We start from the raw sequence: 23,120 nt of genomic DNA on the forward strand, positions 1-23,120 counted from the left end.
GCCACGTCACATTGTTGGCTCATGTTTAACTTGTTGTCCACGAGGACTCCAAGATCTTTTTCACACGTACTACACAGTCTTTGTAAAAAACAGAAAATAAGGCCTCTTCATCTTACAGCACATGCGAGATCAAAACAAACCTTGATGTAAATAGCTATTTGACCATAGCCTCCTTCAGAGGAGCTTCTCCAAACTGCTCCCCAGAGCAAAGCCTTGTCGCATAGGTCTCCTCAGAGAAAAGGCTCTCCAGGATCTCTCCTTCAGCATCTCCTGCTGGAACTTCCCAGTGCTGGTACTCCAGAATGTATTCAAGAACACTAAAACGGATATAGCCCCTTGGGTGTGGTCCAAGATTGCTGGTTGACCTACTTTGCCAGCTGCTCATGATAATTACACACAATGAGGTTTTTCTTCATACACACTCATATGGCCCTGCAAGGACTTGGCGCAACACTTTGTGGGTGTGTTTGTGTGCATTTGGATAGGTGACACACAGCACATGTGGCATGCTTTACACTCATTCCATTCAGCAAGGAATATGGGCAGTTCAGACCTGAGACTTTCTGGTGCCCTGGCTTGGAATGTCAATCGTTTTTCCTCGTAACATTCAGTCAGTGTCTCAGGCCCCATCAACACTGCCATATAATGCTGTTTCAGTATGGAGTTCAACTGCATTGATGTGCATTGTTTGATAGTGTAGACCAGGCATCCCCAAACCGTGGCCCTCCAGCTGTTTGGGCCTCCAACTCCCAGAAGCCCTAATTACCTTGTTCAATTGTCAGGAATTCTGGAGTTTGAGGATGCCTGGTGTAGACTCACACAATCCATTTAAATGCAGTTAAACCTTTTTTTCTGAAACTGCATTGTATGGCAGTGACGATGGGGTCTCGAGACCAAAAGGGAAAATTGATCTTTTAACAAAAGTGATAGAAAATGGTCAGAATTTGGTTTGTCCCAAGTAAAGTAGACCCATTGATTCAATGGTCGAATATCGAAACAACCCATAGGCAAGATACCTTGATTCAGTACAGCTTTCATTGTGACAATTCAAGAGAGATATTGACAAGCTGGGATGTGTCCAGAGGAGGGTGACTCAAATGATCAAGGGTCTGGAGAACAAGCCCTATGAGGAGTGGCTTAAGGAGCTGGGCATGTTTATCCTGAAGAAGAGAAGGCTAAGAGGAGATATGAGAGCCATGTATAAATATGTGAGAGGAAGCCACAGGGAGGAGGAGGGAGCAAGCTTGTTTTCTGCTTCCCTGGAGACTAGGACGCAATGGAAGAATGGCTTCAAACTACAAGAGAGGAGATTCCATCTGAACATGAGGAAGAACTTCCTGACTGTGAGAGCTGTTCAGCAGTGGAACTCTCTGCCCCAGAGTGTGGTGGAGGCTCCTTCTTTGGAAGCTTTTAAGCAGAGGCTGGATGGCCATTTGGCAGGGGTGATTTGAATGCAATATTCCTGCTTCTTGGCAGAATGGGGTTGGACTGGATGGCCCAGGAGGTCTCTTCCAACTCTTTGATTCTATGATTCTATGAATGGAGAATTCCACAATTAAACTCACTCCGATTTAATAGAATCATAGTGTTCGAAAGGACATGCCAGGGACCTTCTAGTTCAACCTCAGGGGGATGCTTCTACCCAATGTCTCTCTAAAAACCTCCTCCAAAGGAGAGTGTTTCCTGGTCCAAAGGGGTTGATTATGGTCTCCAAAAACTTTTACTACCAAGAGGAACGTTTGGTTTTGGCTCTCCTTACAACTAATGGACCGGTTCCTTCCTTCCTTCCTTCCTTCCTTCCTTCCTTCCTTCCTTCCTTCCTTCCTTCCTTCCTTCCTTCCTCCTTCTTCTTCAGGTGAATGGAGCCAAAGTGGGGCTTCCAGCTGACCTGCCGCTGGGCCTCCATGTGGAGGAAAGCCCTCCCCATGTTGTCCTCAGGAGCCCCTTGGGCTTCTTGGCCAAGTTTGATGGGGACCAGGAGCTGCTCATCCAGGTGGATGAGAGGTACAAGGGGCAGCTCTGTGGACTCTGCGGCACCTTCTCGGGCAGCCAGCTGGACGACTTCCTAAAGCCAGACGGAAGCCTGGAAGATGACCCCAATGTCTTTGGCAACAGCTGGAGAGTACCGGATGATGACTGGACGTAAGTGCTGGACTCTTTTGACCATCTCCCATGCCTTTCTCCTGCTCAGAACCCATTGAAGGTTCAACCAGGGGTTACGCCAGCATAAGGACTTTTCAGGCATTGTGCAAGGAGGTATGCCAGGATCTCCTTGTGCAGCTCTTAGAATCATAGAATCCTAGAGTTGGGAGAGACCTCCTGGGCCATCCAGTCCAACCCCATTCTGCCAAGAAGCAGGAATATTGCATTCCAAGCACCCCTGACAGATGGCCATCCAGCCTCTGTTTAAAAACCTCCAAAGAAGGAGCCTCCACCACACTCTGGGGCAGAGAGTTCCACTGCTGAACGGCTCTCACAGTCAGGAAGTTCTTCCTCATGTTCAGATGGAATCTCCTCTCTTGTAGTTTGAAGCCATTGTTCCGCATCCTAGTCTCCAAGGAAGCAGTAAACAAGCTTGTCCCCTGCTCCCTGTGGCTTCCTCTCGCATATTGATACATGGTTATCACGTCTCCTCTCATCCTTCTCTTCTTCAGGCTAAACATGCCCAGCTCTTTAAGCCGCTCCTCATAGGGCTTGTTTTCCAGACCCTTGATCATTTTAGTCGCCCTCCTCTGGACACATTCCAGCTTAGAGTCAATATCTCTCTTGAATTGTGGTGCCCAGAATTGGACACAATATTCCAGGTGTGATCTAACCAAAGTGGAATAGAGAATGGGGAGCATGACTTCCCTAGATCTAGACACGAGACTCCTCTTGATGCAGGCCAAAATCCCATTGGCTTTTCGTTTCCTGGCTGGATAGCACCCAATACAACGCCACCCCAAGACAAATGCCCCTTGATGGGCAAAGGGTTGCATGAGGAGAGAATAGGAAGCTACTTTGTCCTTCCGTTCTACTTTACCCATTGTTGTCATCACTTATTTTCAGTTTAATAGAAATGAATGCTTGTTCCAGTTTAGTTTAAGCAATGAAGGGAGGACAACAATGGTCCTATCGGTGATGACCTCATGTTGCATCTTAGTGTGGGTTGCATTTTCCCCTGAATTTCCATGGTACAGTATCTGAATTGAACTCTTGGGGGAGCCAGAGAGCATTTCCTCTTTAATGGTAATAGTAAGCGTAGTAGAAACTCTTTAGTGCTAAATAACGAAGCAGATGATCTTTCTAGTCTGTAGTAACAGAAAGATGTAACATATCTGTTTGGTGATCAGATCATTGCTCTAAAGTCTTTAGTGTCTGACTTCCAACAACAATATCCGAAGTGGACACTCGTGGAAACCAGTAAGCATTGCTCTGTATCCTTCAATGGCATAATAGTAATGGTTGCAGTAATGTGTTAGTGCTGTGTAGCTGAACAAGTTACTTCAGAGTCATCTGGTAATGTTGTTGATATGCTCTGCAAGGAGAGATCATGTATGAATAAAGGTCTCTCCTAAAGGGATTTTGGCCTGCATCAAGAGGAGCCTAGTGTCTAGATCTAAGGAAGTAATGCTCCCAATGCTCTATTCCGCTTTGGTTAGACCCCATCTGGAATATTGTGTCCAGTTCTGGGCACCACAATTCAAGAGAGATATTGACTCTAAGCTGGAATGTGTCCAGAGGAGGGCGACTAAAATAATCAAGGGTCTGGAGAACAAGCCCTATAAGGAGCGGCTTAGGGAACTGGGCATGTTTAGCCTGAAGAAGAGAAGGCTGAGAGGAGATATGATAGCCATGTATAAATATGTGAGAGGAAGCCACAGGGAGGAGGGAACAAGCTTGTTTTCTGCTTCCCTGGAGACTAGGACGCAATGGAACAATGGCTTCAAACTAGAAGAGAGGAGATTCCATCTGAACATTAGGAAGAACTTCCTGACTGTGAGAGCAGTTCAGCAGTGGAACTCTCTGCCCCGGAGTGTGGTGGAGGCTCCTTCTTTGGAAGCTTTTAAGCAGAGGCTGGATGGCCATCTGTCAGGGGTGATTTGAATGCAATATTCCTGCTTCTTGGCAGAATGGGGTTGGACTGGATGGCCCATGAGGTCTCTTCCAACTCTTTGATTCTATGATTCTATGATCTGTTTGGTGATCAGATCATTGCTCTAAAGTCTTTAGTGTCTGACTTCCAACAACAATATCCGAAGTGGACACTCGTGGAAACCAGTAAGCATTGCTCTGTATCCTTCAATTGCATAATAGTAATGGTTGCAGTAATGTGTTAGTGCTGTGTAGCTGAACAAGTTACTTCAGAGTCATCTGGTAATGTTGTTGATATGCTCTGCAAGGAGAGATCATGTATGAATAAAGGTCTCTCCTAAAGCAAGCAAGCAAAGTGTCATGAAGGAAGCTACCGAGCTTCCCAAAACTTAATGAGGCAGGATGACAGGGACTCCTGGCCACCATCCACGTAGTTGGGTATCCCCTTGTGCAGAATTACAGCCCAGAGAATTGTATGTCTGTCCAACTTGGCCTGCTTAGTGGCAAGGCTCTCAAAGCACAGAATTGTGGTGTAAATCGTTTCTTTCCTGCAGGTGTGACTCCTCCCCGGTGGTCCCTCCACCCTGCGACCCCATAAAGGAGGAGGACTTTCAGGACCTGTGCAAAGTCCTCTTGGCCAAGGATGGCCCCTTTGCCTTGGGCCACGGGAGCGTCCCTCCCCAGCTCTACTTTGAGACCTGCGTCTATGACCAGTGTGCTACCGGCGGAGACAGTGGCCAGTTCTGCAAGAGCTTGGAAGCCTATGCTGCGGCCTGTGAGCAGGCGGAGGTGGCCCTTGGCGAATGGAGGAAGGGGACCACCTGCGGTGAGTGCGGCACAGAAAGTGGGGCATCTTTGGACCTGGAGTACATTTATTTATTTATTTATTTATTTATTTACAGCTTTTATATTTGGCCCTTCTTCTCACCCCGCAGGGGACTCAGGGTGGATTACAGTGTACACATATATGGCAAACATTCAATGCCAATTTTTGACATACAAACATATACAGACATACACAGAGGCTCTTTAACTTTTTCTGGCCACCAGGGGAGCTGTCGCTTTCATTGTCCATCTGCGACGCTGATGAAGCACTTCCGCATTCCCCGCATGCTTCCCCTCTGGAATGCTTTTGCTGGAGTCTTCTTTATGGCCTCATAAATCAGTTAATTTAGCCTCCCCACACGTTTAGGTGGTACCTAATTTTCCTACTTGACAGATGCAACTGTCTTTCGGGTTGCAAAGGTTGACAACAGACTACACACAATTGGTTGGAAACCCACTCCAACCCAGGCTGGCTTCAAACTCATGACATTTTGGTCAGAGTGATCTTAATGCAGCTGACACTCAGCCAGCTACGCCACAATCCCATTGCATGGCTTCTAGGAGCCCTTCCACACAGCCATATAACCCAGAATGTCAAGGCAGATAATCCACAATATCGGCTTTGAACAGGGTTATCTGAGTCCTCACTGCCATATAATCCAGTTCAATGTGGGTTTTATACAGTTGTGTGGAAGGGGCCTAAACTTCCTTGTGGATAGAGAAAGTGGGATTAGAAATAAATAGAAGATGAAGGACGTGAAGAGAGCTTTTCATAGCTTCTTGGCACAGTTGTGTGCAAAACAGTCATGTCCTGTTCCATAACTCACATTCATTCTGTTCTGGTACGGCTGTACCAGGAGCTCCAACCTTATTTGCTTTGTATTAAATGTCCAAGGTTCCTGGGATTCTGCAGAGAGGTGGCTTCCTTTGGTTGCAGTCATAGGGCAAGTCACCTGTCCATCATCGTTAAGTTTTGGTCCCGCCCCTTGCTCAGGGCAATTGGGAAGGGAAAGGAGCCATTTTTTAGTTAGTCTCAGCAAAGAAAGCTAATGTACAGGATGTGTGCAAGCTTCCTCTGTACAAAAGCTTCAACCGTTAAAGAATTCTGGGGGGAAACAGTCTTAAGCGTCTCCAAAGATTTCCAGGAAAACAGCCCTAAAGACCAAAGAACTCCAGCTGGAGAACATCTAAGCCTTTACTGGTAGGTCCACTTGGTGCTTCGAGACACAGTTCGACCCGGTAGCAGAGCCCACATCAGTAAGGGTTAGATTACAGTCAGCCTGGGAGAAGTTAAAAGGGGGATTTTCCTTTAAAGTAAAGAAGAAGTTATTGAAGATAGTTGCCTATCCTTCGTGGGCAAGATTAGGAAGTCAACAGTTGCATAAAGCTTGGAAGCATTTGTTTAGCTTTATTGAAGACAAGAGAAGTTTCTGTTTGATTGTTCATTAATGCAAGACTTTGTTATACTTCACAAGCCATCTAAAGGTCATTTGTGGTGGAAAACCTCTGAGAACTTCTCTTTGAGCCCCCTGGCTTCCCGCTGGGCAAAGGTTGCACGTCCTGTTCTAAAGGAAATTCTTTACAGGCCCAGCACACAACAGAACACATTCCCTTGTAGTTACCTTGGCAGAACCATTAGCTCTTCTGCATAGCAGGTCCTCTTCTGGGAGGCCCCCAAGCAACACCAGAAGGAGAGGCCCAAGAGGGGCCAGCAATGGACATTCCCTTTCCTGGAATGTTTCAAGTATGATACCTTTGCACAACTGAAGTTGGTCCTTCCGTAGGTCAACCCAGTCTTGTCCCTTTCTCAGATTCTTCCACTTCCTGTGACTTCTCCTGCTCCTTTGAGGTGGACTTCTGCTCCTGGATGCAGTCGGACACTGACAGCTTTGACTGGACACGACACAAGGGGCCTACCTCCTCCTCCACCACAGGACCATCATTTGACCACACCTCAGGAGGTAAGCCATGAAGGGTGGGACTAATGGATTTGTCCCTCTTTGCTCAGACCGAAAATGAGGCCCTTCCCCTTCCGACCAGCTGTTCCCCCCATTCTGCAGAACCTCCCTTGGGCTGATGGCATGTTCTTCTTTCCAGAGGGCTACTTCATCTACTTGAAGAGCAATGAGGCCAACCCAGGAGATGTGGCCCACCTGGTCAGCCCCACCTGTGCCTCTGATGGACCCTGTTGCTTCAGCTTCTGGTACCACATGTATGGCGTGGCCCACACCATGGCCCTCTATGTTTACGTGGTCCCTGATGGAGGATCCCCCGAGATGGTCTGGTCTGAGAGAGGAAACCAGGGCAACCGGTGGAAGAAAGCAGAAGTCTCCATCACTCACACAGGAAGGCCGCAGGTAATGGAGGAGGTCTGTCAGAGGTCTGGTCAGAAATGCAGGGTCCTGACTGCATGTGGAACTCACTTGAGAACTTACCTTTCCTCAGATAATTCTGGAAGGCATGCTGGGAGAAGACTTCCGCAGCGACGTGGCTGTGGACGATATTTATGTGACAGATGGATACTGCCCAGGTGAGATTCTGCAGCTTTGAGCAGAAGGCAAACTTTCATTTTGCCATTCTTTAAAATGGACACCATGGGAAAGCAGGGATCAAACCCCACTGGATGTGTGACAGGTGCTCTAGATAAAAGACTAAATGCACTTTTGCATTATAGGAGAGGTGACTACTACCACTGCCAGCACAACCATGAGCACAGGTCCTCCAACGTTCGGTGAGTCTCTGTCGTGAACCAGATGTCTTAAAGGAGCGAGACACAAAGTAAAAGTTCAAACAATGTTTATTAACACAACAAAAATAGCTTAGGAACATTTAGCTCAGTATTCCTAGCAATAACTAAGAGTCTGCAGCAACTGCTGTGCAAAAAATGTAATTTAAAGAATAATCTGGATTATACTGGGATATAATCCGGGATAACAAAATGTTCTAGCAAACTGCTTTAAAATCACAGAGTTCAATAAGCATAAGGAAACAAGGTGGAAGTAAGCAAAATCGTTGTCAAAAAACAGTCCCAAGTCAAAACACATCCAGAAGTAGAAGATAAAGTCCAGGAAGTGATGTCGTCGTCCAAAAACAATCCAAAGTCAAATCGGGAGTTGAAGTCAGCACTTACAAGATTCCAGTCTGTACAAGCACGGTAACACAGCAATCTGCAGTCCCAGGACCCAAGTCAAGAGTAATGGCAGCAACGAAGTCCCAAGCACGAATACAACACTTTGCCTACTGCAAAGTTCCCAATGTTTGATACTTTCTTTTACCCTATAACTCATTATCGGGTGATGAACTGCTCTCCACCCTGTCCTCTTCACTCTCAGTTGCCTTAGCTTCCACAGCTGCTCACCAACGTCCATCCCTCCAACTTTTCCAACGTCTATCAAGATTGTGTTGTGTACATATGGTTGGTTGTGTACATATGTCCCTGATCTCTTGCACACGGGTCCAATCCAGCCCATCCTCCTCTTTGTTATCCCTCCCAGTCCCATCATTCCCCGAGAATTCCATAAAGTCCTCCTCCTCTGTTGGAGCATTAAGTATTTCACGGATCCGCTTCCTTTCTCGTTCCTCATCTGACTCTTGCTCCCGAGTAACCCGTTTCAAGCCTCTGCCCACATCTCCCTCCTCCTCCATTTCAGAGTCTGAGAAACCTTCAAACGAATCAGTATCTGTAGATATCATGAATATCTCCCTAATTCGTTTCCTTTGCTGCTCTTGCTTCAACACCCGAGCAGTCCTCTTACCCCTTCTGCTACCAGTTGTAGCTTGACCAGCACACTCTACTACAACAGTCTCCTAGAACTGAGCCCAACTGTGGTCAGTGGGTAGTGTAAATAAGGGCTGATCTTGATTCGATAGAGCATTACCTGGACACCCAGGAAAGGACTAGTGAAGGGCTTGTCCAATGGTCTTGCTAAGGTTCCTGGTGAGAAACAGACAGAGAATGTTCAGGCACGTTCTTCTCCAGCCTAAAGACCAAGTCAATCCAAGCAGCTCCATACATTATCACTCAGGAACTGTTCTGACTCCAAATGTAGTCCAAAGGCTCAAGAGATTTGCAAACTAGAGATGGGGATCAGTCAAGATTCATAGAATCAAAGAGTTGGAAGAGACCTCCTGGGCCATCATCCAGCCCAACCCCATTCTGCCAAGAAACAGGAATATTGCATTCAAATCACCCCTGACAGATGGCCATCCAGCCTCCGTTTCAAAGCTTCCGAAGAAGGAGCCTTCACTACACTCCGGGGCAGAGAGTTCCACTGCTGAACGGCTCTCACAGTCAGGAAGTTCTTCCTCATGATTTTTTTTAACTTTATTTGTACCCCGCTAACATCTCCCGAAGGACTCGGTGCGGCTTACAAAGGCCAAGGCCCTCAATAAAACAACAGCATAACAAACACAACAATAAAACTCATAAAGCAAAACAATAAACATTAAAGCAATAACAATAAACATTAGAACAATAACACCACGATGCATTTAAAACTAAAGGCCGGGCCAAACGTAATGAATAAAATTTAAAAAGTGCTGGACATGACAGGTGAAGATCTTTAGAGGTAGGTGCAGTGTGCAGACAGTCTTAAATCTCTAATAAAGTGCATTTGGGACATGATGCTTGGAGTTTCCTATTCTGGAAAGGCACACTGGAACAACCACGTCTTCAAGCTCTTCCTAAAGACTGCCAACGTTGGGGCTTGTCTGATGTCCTTGGGGAGAGAGTTCCAGAGTCGGGGGGCTACCACAGAGAAGGCCCTGTCCCTCGCCTCCACCAAACTCGCTTGCGACGCAGGTGGGATCGTGAGCAGGGCCTCTCCAGATGATTGGCGAGATCGTGTGGGTTTGTATACGGAGATGTGGTCACGCAGGTAGGCAGGGTCCCAAACCGTTTAGGGCTTTGTAGGTAAGCACCTGCACCTTGAATTGGGACCGGAAAATGAATGGCAGCCAATGGAGCTCCTTAAACAGGAGGGTTGACCTCTCTCTGTTCAGATGGAATCTCCTTTCTTGTTGGATGAAGCCATTGCTCCATTGCGTCCTAGTCTCCAAGGAAGCAGAAAACAAGCTTGCTCCCTCCTCCTCCCTGTGGCTTCCTCTCACATATTTAATGGCTATCATATCTCCTCTCAGCCTTCTCTTCTTCAGGCTAAACATGCCCAGTTCCTTAAGCCGCTCCTCATAGGGCTTGTTCTCCAGACCCTTGATCATTTTAGTCACCCTCCTCTGGACACATTCCAGCTTGTCAATATCTCTCTTGAATTGTGGTGCCCAGAATTGGACACAATATTCCAGGTAAAGTGGTCTAACCAGAGCAGAATAGAGGGGTAGTATTACTTCCTTAGATCTAGACACTAGGCTCCTATTAATGCAGGCCAAAATCCCATTGGCTTTTTTTGCTGCCACATCTCATCGTTGGCTCATATTTAACTTGTTGTCCACGAGGATTCCAAGATCTTTTTCACACGTATTGTTCTCGAGCCAGGCATTGTCCCTCATTCTGTATCTTTGCATTTCGTTTTTCCTGCCAAAGTGGAGTCTCTTGCATTTGTCACTGTTGAACTTCATTTTGTTAATTTTGGCCCTTCATCTCCCTAATCTGTCAAGATCCCTTTGAATCCTGCTCCTGTCCTCTGGACTATTGGCTCTCCCTCCCAATGGGGTGTCGTCTGCAAACTTGATGATCCTGCCTTCTAGCCCTTCATCTAAGTCATTAATAAAGATGTTGAACAGGACCGGGCCCAGGACGGAACCCTGCAGAACAGTGGAGTGAAAATAGACCTTGACATTTGGGAGCTATAGCTGCTGGGATTAACAGTTCACCTGCAATCAAAGAGCATTCTGAACCCCACAAATGATAAAATTGAGCCAAACTTGCCACACAGAAGCCCCATGGTCAACAGATGGTCTTGCAACCAGCTCAGGGGTCCTGACGACGGCGAAAGCAGGAGGCAAGCAAGGGGGCTTGGCGCTAAGCTAGACCTCGCACCGAGATCCTCTCGCCCGCCTCTCACCCTTGCCAAATGGCAAGAGCGGGAGGTGGGTGAGGGGGCTTGGCGCGAATGGTGAGAGTGTGCAGCAGTTGAAGGAACCCTCGCCTGGCCTGCGCCCTTGGGGTGGGACCAACGGAGGCAGCCTCGCGACCCCTCCGAAATGGCCAGGCGACCCCCCTGGGGGTTGCGACCCCCAGGTTGAGAACCGCTGATCTAGTGGCTTCTTGTATTTTACTTTGCTCTAAGGCACTTGGAAGGCACGCATACTCAAGTAGGAGAGATAGCCTATGATGAACAGAACATAAAAATAGTGTCATATGCTCTTGTGGATGTTGTACCTTCTTGAACATGCATGCTGGTGCTTTCAAGGTTCCCTTCAGTATGGAGAAGGGCCAATTGTTTAGCTTCCACAGCACTGTGTGTTCCCCCCAGAGAGAGAAGCAGTCTTCATGCCTTTGCTGGCTCAAAAATATGCCCATCAGACAGAAAGACGTTATTTAGATACTACAGGTACAGACATGCCAGCATTTATTATATTAATTCTTACTAATCCTCTACTCAAGATTCACTGCCTGGCTTCATCTATATATTGTTGAAAGCTTTCATGGTCGGAATCGCTGGTTTGTTGTAGGTGTTGTGGCTGAGCTATTTTCTGACGATGAGGATGATGGGATTCAGATTTCTGTGGGTTTCAGCTTCCTTGCTTTGTCTGTGCCTCAAATCTCTGAGCCTGCTTCTGAGGCTCCTACAGACAGTGCAGTGTCAACACAGTGGTTTTCACCAGAAAGGAATTTTAACGAAGGAGATAGCGAGCAGGTGCCTTCCCACACTGATACCAAAAGTGTAGATAGTGACTTGACCCAGGAAGCTCGCCTTGATCTCCGGGTCAGGTGGATTTCGCATCTGGCAAGCAGACGGGAGGCCAGCTCGGTGAAAGGTCATCACAATGCTTTTATGATGCTGAGAGCCTAATGTTTTGATGTTAGAAAGGTATTTGGGCCTCTTGGAAACTCTGTGAAAGCGTCAGTTCAACGTGGCTTACTAGCCTGAAAGCTTCATGGAATAACCTTAGCCTGGAAAGCAGTACACTTGGGATTTCTTGCATTGTGATTCTTGGAGCAATTGTTTCATTGCTTGTACCTGGGACTCTGTTTGAACTTTGCCAATAGGATTATGTCTCCTGTTTTTGCCTGAAGATCTTTGGAACTATATTCTGCTTTTAACCTTAATCTTTGGAATTTTGTCATGCTTGTTCTTTACTTTGACTTGGATTTTCTCCTCAATAAACTATAAAACTACAGCTCTTGTGTGGCGGTGTTTGGCAGCAAGGTGAAGCTTACTCTGAGTTGCAACAGTAGGTTTTTCGGGCTATACGGCCAGGTTCTAGAAGCATTTTCTCCTGACATTTTGCCTGCATCTATGGCAAGCATCCTCAGAGATCAGTTTCCAACAGACTTCACAACCTCCGAGGATGCTTGCCATAGATGCAGGTGAAACGTCGGGAGAGAATGTTTCTAGAACCTGGCCTGAAAAACCTACAGCAACCCAATCTTCACCTAGTTAGTCAAGTGGGGGGAAAAGAGCATAGGTTGCCATTTTGAACATAATGCCAGAAGTAGCAATGTGTGGAAGAGCAATGAGAGAATGGATAGATGACGTCCACATCTCACCTGGGATCTGCTTGCTTTCCACAGCCGTCTCCTGCCCTCCCAACAGCCACTACGAGTCCTGTGCCAGCGCCTGCCCCGGGACCTGCGTGGACCCCATGTCTCCTGCCACCTGCAGCCTGCCATGCACCGAGTCTTGCGCCTGCGACAGCGGCTTCCTCCTCCACGGCAATGGCGCATGCGTTCCCAGCCACCAGTGCGGATGCTGGGAACAAGGCAAGCATTACCCAGTGGGCTCCGAGTTCTGGACGGACGACACCTGCTCCTCCAAGTGCGTGTGCCACCAGCGAGGGGGGCGCCTGGACTGCCTCAGCGCCCGCTGCCCAGCAGACCATTTCTGTGGGGTTCAGAACGGGGTCCCTGGCTGCTACCCCCACACCTTTGGGGTCTGCTATGTCTACGGGGACCCCCATTACTACACCCTTGACAAGGCCATGCACCACTTCATGGGCAACTGCACCTACACTTTGGCCAAGGTCTGCGCCACCTCTACAGTGCTGCCGTTCTTCAACGTCGAGGCCAAGAATGAGTTCCGCTGGGGGAACCCCTCCGTCACCTTCGTCCAGAGGGTCATGGTGGATGTTTACAATCAGAGGGTCGAAATATTCAAAAAGGAACAGAGACATGTGCTGGTAAGTGACTAAACATGTTCATCTTGGGCTCACTTTGGACACTAAAGCAATAAGGGATCTATAATGTAGCTTAAGGAGCCTCCAGTGGCGCAGTGGGTTAAAGTGCTGAGCTGCTGAACTTGCTGACCAAAGGGTCGAAGGTGAGCTCCCACTTTTAGCCCCAGTTTCTGCCAACCTAGTAGTTCAATAACATGCAAATGTGAGTAGATCAATAGGTACCACTCCGCTGGGAAGGTAACAGAGCTCCATGCAGTCATGTCGGCCACATAACCTTGGATCAAGCGAGCGAAGCCAGTTTTTTTTTTTTTTAAATGATTTTTATTAAGGTATTTATATAATACAACGAAAGAGTGAGAACATTTGAAGAAGATAGGATAGTAAGGAAAAGGATAGAAAGTGCACACAAAAAAACAAAAACAAAAAGATGTAAAACAAATGTGTAAAAAAAATATATAAAAATATATGAAAATATAAAAAATATGAAAAATGTAAAAGGGTTTGACTTCCATCTCATCATCAGGTGTAGTAGCTCTAAAAATTGTTTCTTTTATTTTCCAGGCTTTAATTCTTTTTTATTTTTTCTCTTCTTCCTCGTATTTATCAAAAAATGTCCAATCTGTCCTCTTTATCGGGTTTCCGGTATTCTTCTTCAAATAAAAAGTAAGTTCGTCCATTTCCTTTATTTCTCTTATTTTTCCCAACCAATCCTCCTTAGTAGGTATCTTATCCTGTTTCCATACTTTTGCTAATTCAATTCTCGCCGCCGTTGTCATATAAGTAAAAAGTTTATCTTCATTTTCTTGTAGTTGTAATTCACGATCCGTGAAACCCAGTAAATAATATTCAGGTTTCTTCTTATATGATTTTTTCAATACTTTTTGAACTTCTTCATGGATTAGAGACCAGTATTTCATTACTTCTTTACAAGTCCACCACATATGATAAAAAGTGCCTATCTGTTGACACCCTTTCCAACATTTGTCTGAAGTATTCTTATTTATTAATGATAGTTTCTTAGGGGTGGTATACCATCTGTGGAACATTTTTATCCAGTTTTCTTTTAAATCAGTTGCATAGACATACTTTAATTTCTTGTTCCACATCTGTTCCCACTCCTTAAATTGAATAGATCTTCTTATATTTTGTGCCCATTTTATCATACATGGCTTAACCTGTTCAGTTTCCGTTAACCACGTCAGGAGAGCATTATAAATAACCGAAATAACTTTTCTTTTCACCCTTAGAATTTTATCCCAAGTCGAACCTTCCCAAGCGAAGCCTATCTTATTGTCCTGTTTAATATAATCTTTCATTTGTAAGTAATTTAACCATGTCATATTTTTATTTTGTTCCTTTAAAACCTCATAAGGCTTAATTTCCCCTGTGTTCTCTTTCAGAATATCCTTATATGTCGGCCACGCTCTCCAGCCTAATAGTCTTCTTTGATGTGCCTCCATTGGGGATACCCAAAGAGGTGTTTTATTATAAAAAAGATTTTTATATTTCGTCCATGTTCTCAACAGAGATGCTCTAACAAAATGGTTTCCAAAATTCTTTTCTTTTTTCTCTCTTTCATACCACGCGTAGGCATGCCAGCCTACACGTAGATCGTGTCCTTCTAAATTCAGGCATTTTTCATTTTCTAACAACATCCAATCTCTTATCCACAAGAGAGCACTTGCATCATAATATGCTTGTAGATCTGGGAGGCCCAGACCGCCTCTTGTTTTTTTGTCTATTAAATTGATATATTTAATTCTAGGCCTCTTTCCATCCCATATAAATTTCAGGAGGTCTTTGTTCCAATTTTTAAACATTATTTTACTTCTAATTACGGGAATATTTTGAAACAAAAATAGGAGCTTCGGTAAAACCGTCATTTTAATTAGTGCAATCTTTCCTAATAAAGATAGCTTCAGACTTTTCCAATTCTTAAGGTCTTTCTGTATTTTATTCCAGATCAATTCATAATTATTTTTCAATAGTTGTCCATTCTTTGCTGTTATCCAGATTCCTAGATATTTTAGTTTTTTTACTATTTCCATTCCTGTAGTAGATACAATCTTTTCCTGATTTTCCTTCTTTACATTTTTTGTTAAAATCTTTGTTTTCCCCTTATTCACTCTGAAGCCTGCCACTTTTCCATATTCTTGCAATTTATCTATCCAATTCTGGAGATTATTTATGGGGTCTTCCACAATTCCTAACAGGTCGTCCGCAAAAGCTTTGATCTTATATTCAAATCTCCCAACTTTTACTCCCTTTACATTTGAGTCTTCTCTTATTTTCTTCATCAACGGCTCTAGGGCCATAATGAAAATCAGGGGAGACAGCGGACAGCCTTGTCTTGTTCCTTTCGTTATTTTAAATTCTTCCGATTGTTGACCATTTATCCGTAGCTTCGCTCTTTGTACATCATAAATAGCACTAATTGCGTTCGTAAATTGCATTCCCATGTCCATTTCCTGAATTAGCATCTTAAAAAAGTCCCAATTTAAATTGTCAAACGCTTTCTCTGCATCAATTGATAAGATGGCAGCTTCCTTTTGATGGTTTACTTCAAAATATTCTATCAAATCTAGAACAGTTCGAATATTGTCCTTCATATATCTTCCCGGTAGGAATCCAGCTTGATCCTCCCCTATCCATTCTGATAAAAATTCTTTCAACCTCGTTGCCAAAATATTAGCAAAAATTTTGTAATCCACATTTAGGAGGGAAATAGGTCTATAATTTTTAATATCTTCAGATGATAGGCCTTCTTTATGTATCATTACTATTTCTGCCTGACTCCAGGATTCTGGAATTACTTGTTTTAACAAGGCCTCATTTAAAACTTTTTTCAACATTGGCAGCACAGTAGTCTTCATTGATTTATAAAAGCCCGCTGTAAATCCATCAGGGCCTGGGGCCTTGTCTGCATCCATTTTACTCAAAGCTCTATCAATTTCATCTTCCGTGATCTCTTTATTCAATTTTTCCCGTACCTCTTCTGAAACTTTTTCTAATTTAAGTTGACTTATATACTCAACAATATCTTCCTTCTTTATTCCATCTCTAGTGTATAGTTTACAGTAATATCTTCTGAATTCTTCCATGATCTCCTGGTCTGTCGTATAAGTTTTATCTCCCTCGATTATTTTCGTTATTTGTGTAGCTTGCCTTTTTTTCCGTACTTGTCTTGCCAGCCATTTCCCAGATCTATTTGCATTTTCAAACGTTTGCTGTTTTAAAAACTTTAGCTCTCTTGCTTGTTTTTCAATTTCCAGACGAGACTTCTCCTGTTTAAGTCTCGCTAAGTCTTTATTTAGTTTTTTACTTTCTGGTTTCTTTTTTAACTGCATCTCCATATCTCCAATCTTTTCCATCACTTCTTTCATCTGTCTGTTTCTTTCTTTATTTTTCCTAGCTCCGTGTTGGATAAAATGTCCTCTCATAACGGCTTTCAGCGCGTCCCACGTAACTTGGATCTTTGTCTCTTCAATATCATTGATTTCTAAATAGTCTTTAATGATTTTATTATAATGTTTCTTATCTTCTTCTGTCTTAATCAAATTTTCGTTCAATCTCCATTTTCTTTGGTAATTTTTCTGATTTATTTCTATTTCCAATGGACAGTGGTCGGAGATATCTCTAGGCAATATTTCCATTTGTACAACTTTGGTCGCCAGATTTTTTGATATCCATGCCATGTCTATCCTTGACCATGTTTGGTGGCGATGTGAGTAAAAAGTGTAATCCTGTTTCTTTTCATTTCTAACTCTCCAGGTATCTTCCAACTCAAATTCCTTTTGTAACTCAAAGAATTTTTGTGGTAAGAGTCCCCCTCCGTCTCCATTCCTCTTTATCTTGCTTTTATCTTTTTGCTTATCCATGACTCCGTTGAAATCTCCCATCATTAAGAGCTCATCAAATTCTGTTTCTTTTAGTTTTTTTAATAAAAATTGAATGAATTTGGTCTTTGGGCCATTTGGTGCATATATGTTACAGATGAGAATTTTTACAGATCCCATCATAATTTTAACTGCAACGCATCTTCCTTCCAAATCCTTAAACGCCAGTTCCGGGGAAAGATTTTCTTTTATATATGTAACAACTCCTCTTTTCTTCTTTTCATATGATGAATAGAATGTCTTACCTATTTTCTTGTTTTCCAAATATGCTACATGCTTGTGGCATATATGTGTCTCCTGTAATAGTATGATATCCCAATCAGCTTTTTGTAGTTTTCCAAATAATTTTTTGCGTTTCTGGGGCGAATTCATACCGTTGATGTTATTTGAGAAGCATTTTATTTGTCTGTCTGCCATCTTATCCCATTAAATCTGTGTCACGTCCGATATCACCTAAGTTCAGTTCCGAAATCCCTTGCGCCGTTATATCCGGACCGTATGCTCCTTCACCTAAGTCTTCCATTGTTGGTACAATACTTCCCTGTAGTTTACTAAATTTTCTGTATTCCTCTGGGGTTTCGAGTCTCGATTTTTTCTTCTCTTTACCATTTCCATTTCCACTTCCCGGTGTTAATGGTTTCTTGTCTCCTTTTCTTCCTTCTGGTTCGGCCTCTTCTGACTCCTTCATTAAATTCTCATAAAAAGACTTAGCTTTCTGTTCAGATGTCAGCCAATACCTTTCTTCTTTATACGTCACCATAATTCCTTCAATTCTCTCCCATCGGAATCTAATTGATCTTTTCTTAAGTTCATCTGTAAGGAAGTAATATTTCCTTCTTCTACTTAGAGTCGCTTGTGGGAACTCTTTCAGAACTGCAATCTTCGTTTCTTTATAATAAATTGGTTTCTTATTGCTTCTGTACAACACTTCATCTCTGGTCTTCTTTCGTGTAAATTGTACTAATACATCACGTGGTGTCTTGTTTTTCCTGGAATAAAATGAAGACACTCGATAAGTTTGATCCAACTCCATCTCTAATTCATCTTCCTCGCACTCCAGACATTGTGCTATCATAGTAGTTATAAGCTGGCCGATATCTTCTTCTTTATCTTCTTGAATATTTCTAAATCTTAGATAGTATTCCATTTGTTTTTGTAGTAACTTTTCTTGTTCTATTTCCATCTTTTCCTTTTGTCTGTCAATACCTTTAATTCTCTTCAACATATGAGATTGTGTTTCCTCCATCTTCACCCTACCAACTTTTAATTCCTTCACTTCTCCATATAAGTGAGATATATCTTTTTTTATTTGCCCAAATTCCTCTTCCATCTTCTTTTTCATTCCTTGGAACTCTTCCGTCATCACTTTATAATTCTTCTCTTGCTTATTGAAAAACTCTTGTTGTTTATCTGCCATATCCTTTTTTAGAGCATCTTGTTTCTCCGACAGCTTTTTTATTTCCTTCAGGATATTCTCCATATTGAGACTAGTGTCTAAGGACCCTCTTCTTAGCTGGAGTTTCTCCTTCTCCTGCTTCCCTTTTGTTGACATCTATTTCTTTCTTTATTAACTGCTCCAACACTTTCACCACCAAATTCTATTTTCTTAAATCAATTCATTAAAAAAAATTTCTTAACTCCAATTAATCAATTTGTAATTAATTATATATCAAAATAATCAATTTCAATTAAATATGTATCAAAATTTTGAAATTTGTTTTTCCAATCAATAATAAATTAGTAATATATTTATCTTCTTCTATTAAAATTTATATCCTGGGGAAAACCCTTATTAATAAATTTTATCCAATAAAAGACCCTCTTTATATTTATTTGCTTATTTAAGTAGGCAATTAATCAATTATTTCACTTAATCAATTATAGAATTTATATCTTTATCCTGTCTTATCAACTTCCGGTGGGTAATGGCTGCAGGCAAGACGTGCTGAGAGGGAGCTCCGGCACGGTACCAGCGTTGAGGCGGCTTGGGTGAGCGAATTGCTCCCCCACCTCCGCCGGATCGAAGGCGAAGGTGTGCTGAACCTGCGAAAGCCCGTAGATCCCCAAAAGAACCTCTCTCCCTCAAGGAGGGGGGGTCGAAGGGGGTCCAGGCAAGCAGGAAAGCATCCGCCCCGCTGGGATCAGGCGAAAGCCTGTTTCAACTGAAGCCAGTTTTAAACTAGAAAAGGAAGGAATTTCCTGGCCTCGGCTCAAGCCAGAAAAGCCAGTTTTAAAGCCAGAGAAACCAGTTTTAAACCAGAGAAGGAAGAAATTTCCTGGCTCAAGCCAGAGAAGCCAGTTTTAAGGCCAGAGAAGGAAGGAATTTCCTGGCCTGGGCTCAAGTCAGAGAAGCCAGTTTTAAGGCCAGAGAAGGAAGGAATTTCCTGGCCTCGGCTCAAGCCAGAGAAGCCAGTTTTAAAGCCAGAGAAGCCAGTTTTAAACCAGAGAAGGAAGGAATTTCCTGGCCTCGGCTCAAGCCAGAGAAGCCAGGTTTAAGGCCAGAGAAGGAAGGAATTTCCTGGCTTGGGCTCAAGTCAGAGAAGCCAGTTTTAAGGCCAGAGAAGGAAGGAATTACCTGGTCTGGGCTCAAGTCAGAGAAGCCAGTTTTAAAGCCAGAGAAGCCAGTTTTAAACCAGAGAAGGAAGGAATTTCCTGGCCTCGGCTCAAGCCAGAGAAGCCAGTTTTAAGGCCAGAGAAGGAAGGAATTTCCTGGCCTCAGCTCAAGCCAGAGAAGCCAGTTTTAAGGCCAGAGAAGGAAGGAATTTCCTGGCCTGGGCTCAAGTCAGAGAAGCCAGTTTTAAAGCCAGAGAAGGAAGGAATTTCCTGGCCTGGGCTCAAGTCAGAGAAGCCAGTTTTAAAGCCAGAGAAGCCAGTTTTAAGCCAGAGAAGGAAGGAATTTCCTGACCTCGGCTCAAGCCAGAGAAGCCAGTTTTAAGGCCAGAGAAGGAAGGAATTTCCTGGCTTGGGCTCAAGTCAGAGAAGCCAGTTTTAAGGCCAGAGAAGGAAGGAATTTCCTGGCCTCAGGTCAAGCCAAAGAAGCCAGTTTTAACGCCAGAGAAGGAAGGAATTTCCTGGCCTGGGCTCAAGCCAGAGAAGCCAGTTTTAAAGCCAGAGAAGCCAGTTTTAAGGCCAGAGAAGGAAGGAATTTCTTGGCCTGGGCTCAAGCCAGAGAAGCCAGTTTTAAAGCCAGAGAAGCCAGTTTTAAAGCCAGAGAAGCCAGTTTTAAGGCCAGAGAAGGAAGGAATTTCTTGGCCTGGGCTCAAGCCAGAGAAGCCAGTTTTAAAGCCAGAGAAGCCAGTTTTAAAGCCAGAGAAGCCAGTTTTAAGGCCAGAGAAGGAAGGAATTTCCTGGCCTGGGCTCAAGCCAGAGAAACCAGTTTTAAAGCCAGAGAAGCCAGTTTTAAGGCCAGAGAAGGAAGGAATTTCCTGGCCTGGGCTCAAGCCAGAGAAACCAGTTTTAAAGCCAGAGAAGCCAGTTTTAAGGCCAGAGAAGGAAGGAATTTCCTGGCCTTGGCTCACGCCGGAGAAGCCAGTTTTAAAGCCAGAGAAGCTAGTTTTAAACCAGAGAAGGAAGGAATTTCCTCCGCTTGCTTTTCCCTGCTTTTGGTGTAAAACAACTACTTTCTAAGTAAAGACCACCGAATGAAACAGGAAATAACACTTTCAAACCATTAACGAAAGGATTTGGAAATCTCAGAAGTTTCGAAAAGTTTTGAATTTTTTTTCTGTGAAAATTGGAATTGACTTTAGAATTGAGCCCCCGGCACCCCCTACATCTGAAATGAGTTTTGAACCATTTTTTTTATCAACCAAGCCTGCAACATCAATGCAATCAGAATAAGTTTGGGGTTTATTTAAAAAAAAATATGGCTCCAAAAGTGGGCTAGGACATTTGACCAGGAGATAATATTCTTTAATATTATGTATGTGCTATAACAAAAACAACTTGATTTGTTTGCACCTTAATAATAAGTTTGTCAAGTTTTTAAGGTTGATTTTATTTATTTATTTATTTATTTATTTATTTATTTATTGTTCAAACTTCTATGCCGCCACTCCCCTGGGGCTTGGAGCAGCTTACAAGAACAGGCTAAAATTGAACACAATTTAAAAACAATTTAAAACCATTTAAAAACAGCAATACCAAAGATCAAAGGCCTGTCGAAACAGGTATGTCTTCCATGCCCTGCGAAAAGCTGATAAGTCCCGCAAGGCACGGACTTCAGGTGGCAGAGTATTCCAGAGTGATGGTGCCACTGCTGTGAAGGCTCTGCGTCTGGTTGCTGTTAGACGCAAGGTCTTGACACTGGGAATTTCCAATAGATCTTGGTCCTCAGAATGGAGGGATCTCTAGGGTTGGGAGGGGGTGAGGCGGTCCCTCAGGTACATCGGCCCCAGACCATGCAATGCCTTCAAGGTGAGTACCATCACTTTGAAAGTGATCCGGTGCTCAATGGATAACCAATGCAGCTGTAGTAAGATTGGTGTTATGTGGCATCTCATCGGAGTTCCCGCAAGAAGCTGAGCAGCTGCATTTTGTACCAACTTGAGCTTCCGGATCACCGACAGAGGAAGGCCAATGTAGAGGGCGTTACAGTAGTCCAGTCTTGAGATGACCATGGCCTGGATCACCATAGCGAGGTCGTTCCTGGACAGGGAGGGGCCAGCCGTCTAGCCTGCCGCAGGTGAAAGAAGGCGGTTCTGCTCACGGCGGAGACCTGGGCCTCCATTGTCAGCAGAGGGTCCAAAAGGACTCCCAGACTCTACCAATGATGACGGGCGTAGCGCCTCGCCATCCAGGGTAGGCAGCTGGATGTTCCTACTGCCCGGTTGACCCAGCCATAGGATCTCCGTCTTTGCTGGATTCACCCTCAGCCTGCTGGCACGCAGCCATCCAGTAACGGCCTCGAGGCACTGATGGAAACAATTGGGTACAGAGTCCGGTCGGCCTTCCATCCTCAGAACCAGGTGCATTTGCTGTGATCATTTAATCTGCCTCGAGTCCCAGTCCTCGGGGAAAAGGTGGAATTTAAATGAGTGATTGACAATGACAACCCTTATACTTTCTCTCTTTCCTACATGTAGGAGTTAGATTGCAGAAGTTGCCAAACTTGTTCTTTGGAGTATTCATCTGGGATGTGATTTGGTTTTCAGGATGCATATGGCACTGATCAATCTCTGTTTTGGTTTGGGGTATGCAGTAAGGGTCAGAATTGCACCGTTAGCATATATTAAACCAAAATGGATTGTTTTCCATGCCCAAAAGCTTGCAAGGGGCTTAGGATGTTCCCTCTTCTTGAATGCCTCTTTTGATTCCTTTTCAGGTGAACAAAGTCCGAATGACCCTCCCAGTGCATTGGCCTGACGGTTCCTTCCAGGTGGAGACAAGTGGACGCTACGTGAGGCTGGAGACGAATTTCAGCCTGTTGATTTCCTTTGACACTGACCACACGGTGGAAATCCGGTTGCCCACCAGCTACTCCAAGCAGACCTGTGGCATGTGTGGCAATTTCAACGGCCGCCGGCAGGATGATCAAATGATGCCCAACGGACAGCAAGCGTCCAGTTCCACCGAACTGGGAAACAGCTGGCAAGTGCCCAACGCGGAGTATGACGAGTCCTCTTGTGGTGCTCCCACGGAGGAACTCCCGCCTTGTTCTCCGGAAGCAGAAGCCCTTTATGCCTCAGAGGCCTTCTGCGGTCTGCTGACCAGTGTCCAGGGTCCTTGGGCAGCCTGCCTGTCTGTGGTCAGCCCTGGGAAATTTTTTGAGAGCTGCGTCTTCGACCTGTGTGCCTTGGGAGGGAGCCAGCAGATCCTCTGTGGTGCCTTGCAGGCCTACGCAGATGCATGCCAGCGAGCCGGAGTAAACATCGCCACTTGGAGGACTGCCACCTTCTGCCGTGAGTAGTAACACAAAGTCACAGCCCTTCAAGGATCAGGAGGAGAAGGAGAAGGGTCTTGTGGGGATGATGCCCCATAGATCCCCACTGAGCCAATGGCTAGATATCTTGATAGTTGTAGATATGATGG

The 23,120-nt window shown here is 44.4% G+C and overlaps 1 protein-coding gene across 1 annotated transcript in view; it reads left to right on the top strand.

Moving 5' to 3' along the window:
• Positions 1-23,120, top strand: part of LOC137096601 (IgGFc-binding protein-like) — a 154,383-nt gene that overhangs the window by 49,198 nt on the left and 82,065 nt on the right. The window contains exons 17-25 of the mRNA XM_067466288.1: positions 1,856-2,142; positions 4,629-4,900; positions 6,711-6,860; positions 6,997-7,256; positions 7,345-7,429; positions 7,574-7,630; positions 12,593-13,197; positions 19,026-19,145; positions 22,414-22,990. Of these exons, the coding sequence (XP_067322389.1) occupies positions 1,856-2,142; positions 4,629-4,900; positions 6,711-6,860; positions 6,997-7,256; positions 7,345-7,429; positions 7,574-7,630; positions 12,593-13,197; positions 19,026-19,145; positions 22,414-22,990 (2,413 nt within the window). The remainder of the gene's footprint in view (positions 1-1,855; positions 2,143-4,628; positions 4,901-6,710; positions 6,861-6,996; positions 7,257-7,344; positions 7,430-7,573; positions 7,631-12,592; positions 13,198-19,025; positions 19,146-22,413; positions 22,991-23,120) is intronic.

This window comes from Anolis sagrei, chromosome 3 (genome assembly GCF_037176765.1).
Source record: "Anolis sagrei isolate rAnoSag1 chromosome 3, rAnoSag1.mat, whole genome shotgun sequence".
NCBI lineage: Eukaryota > Metazoa > Chordata > Lepidosauria > Squamata > Dactyloidae > Anolis > Anolis sagrei.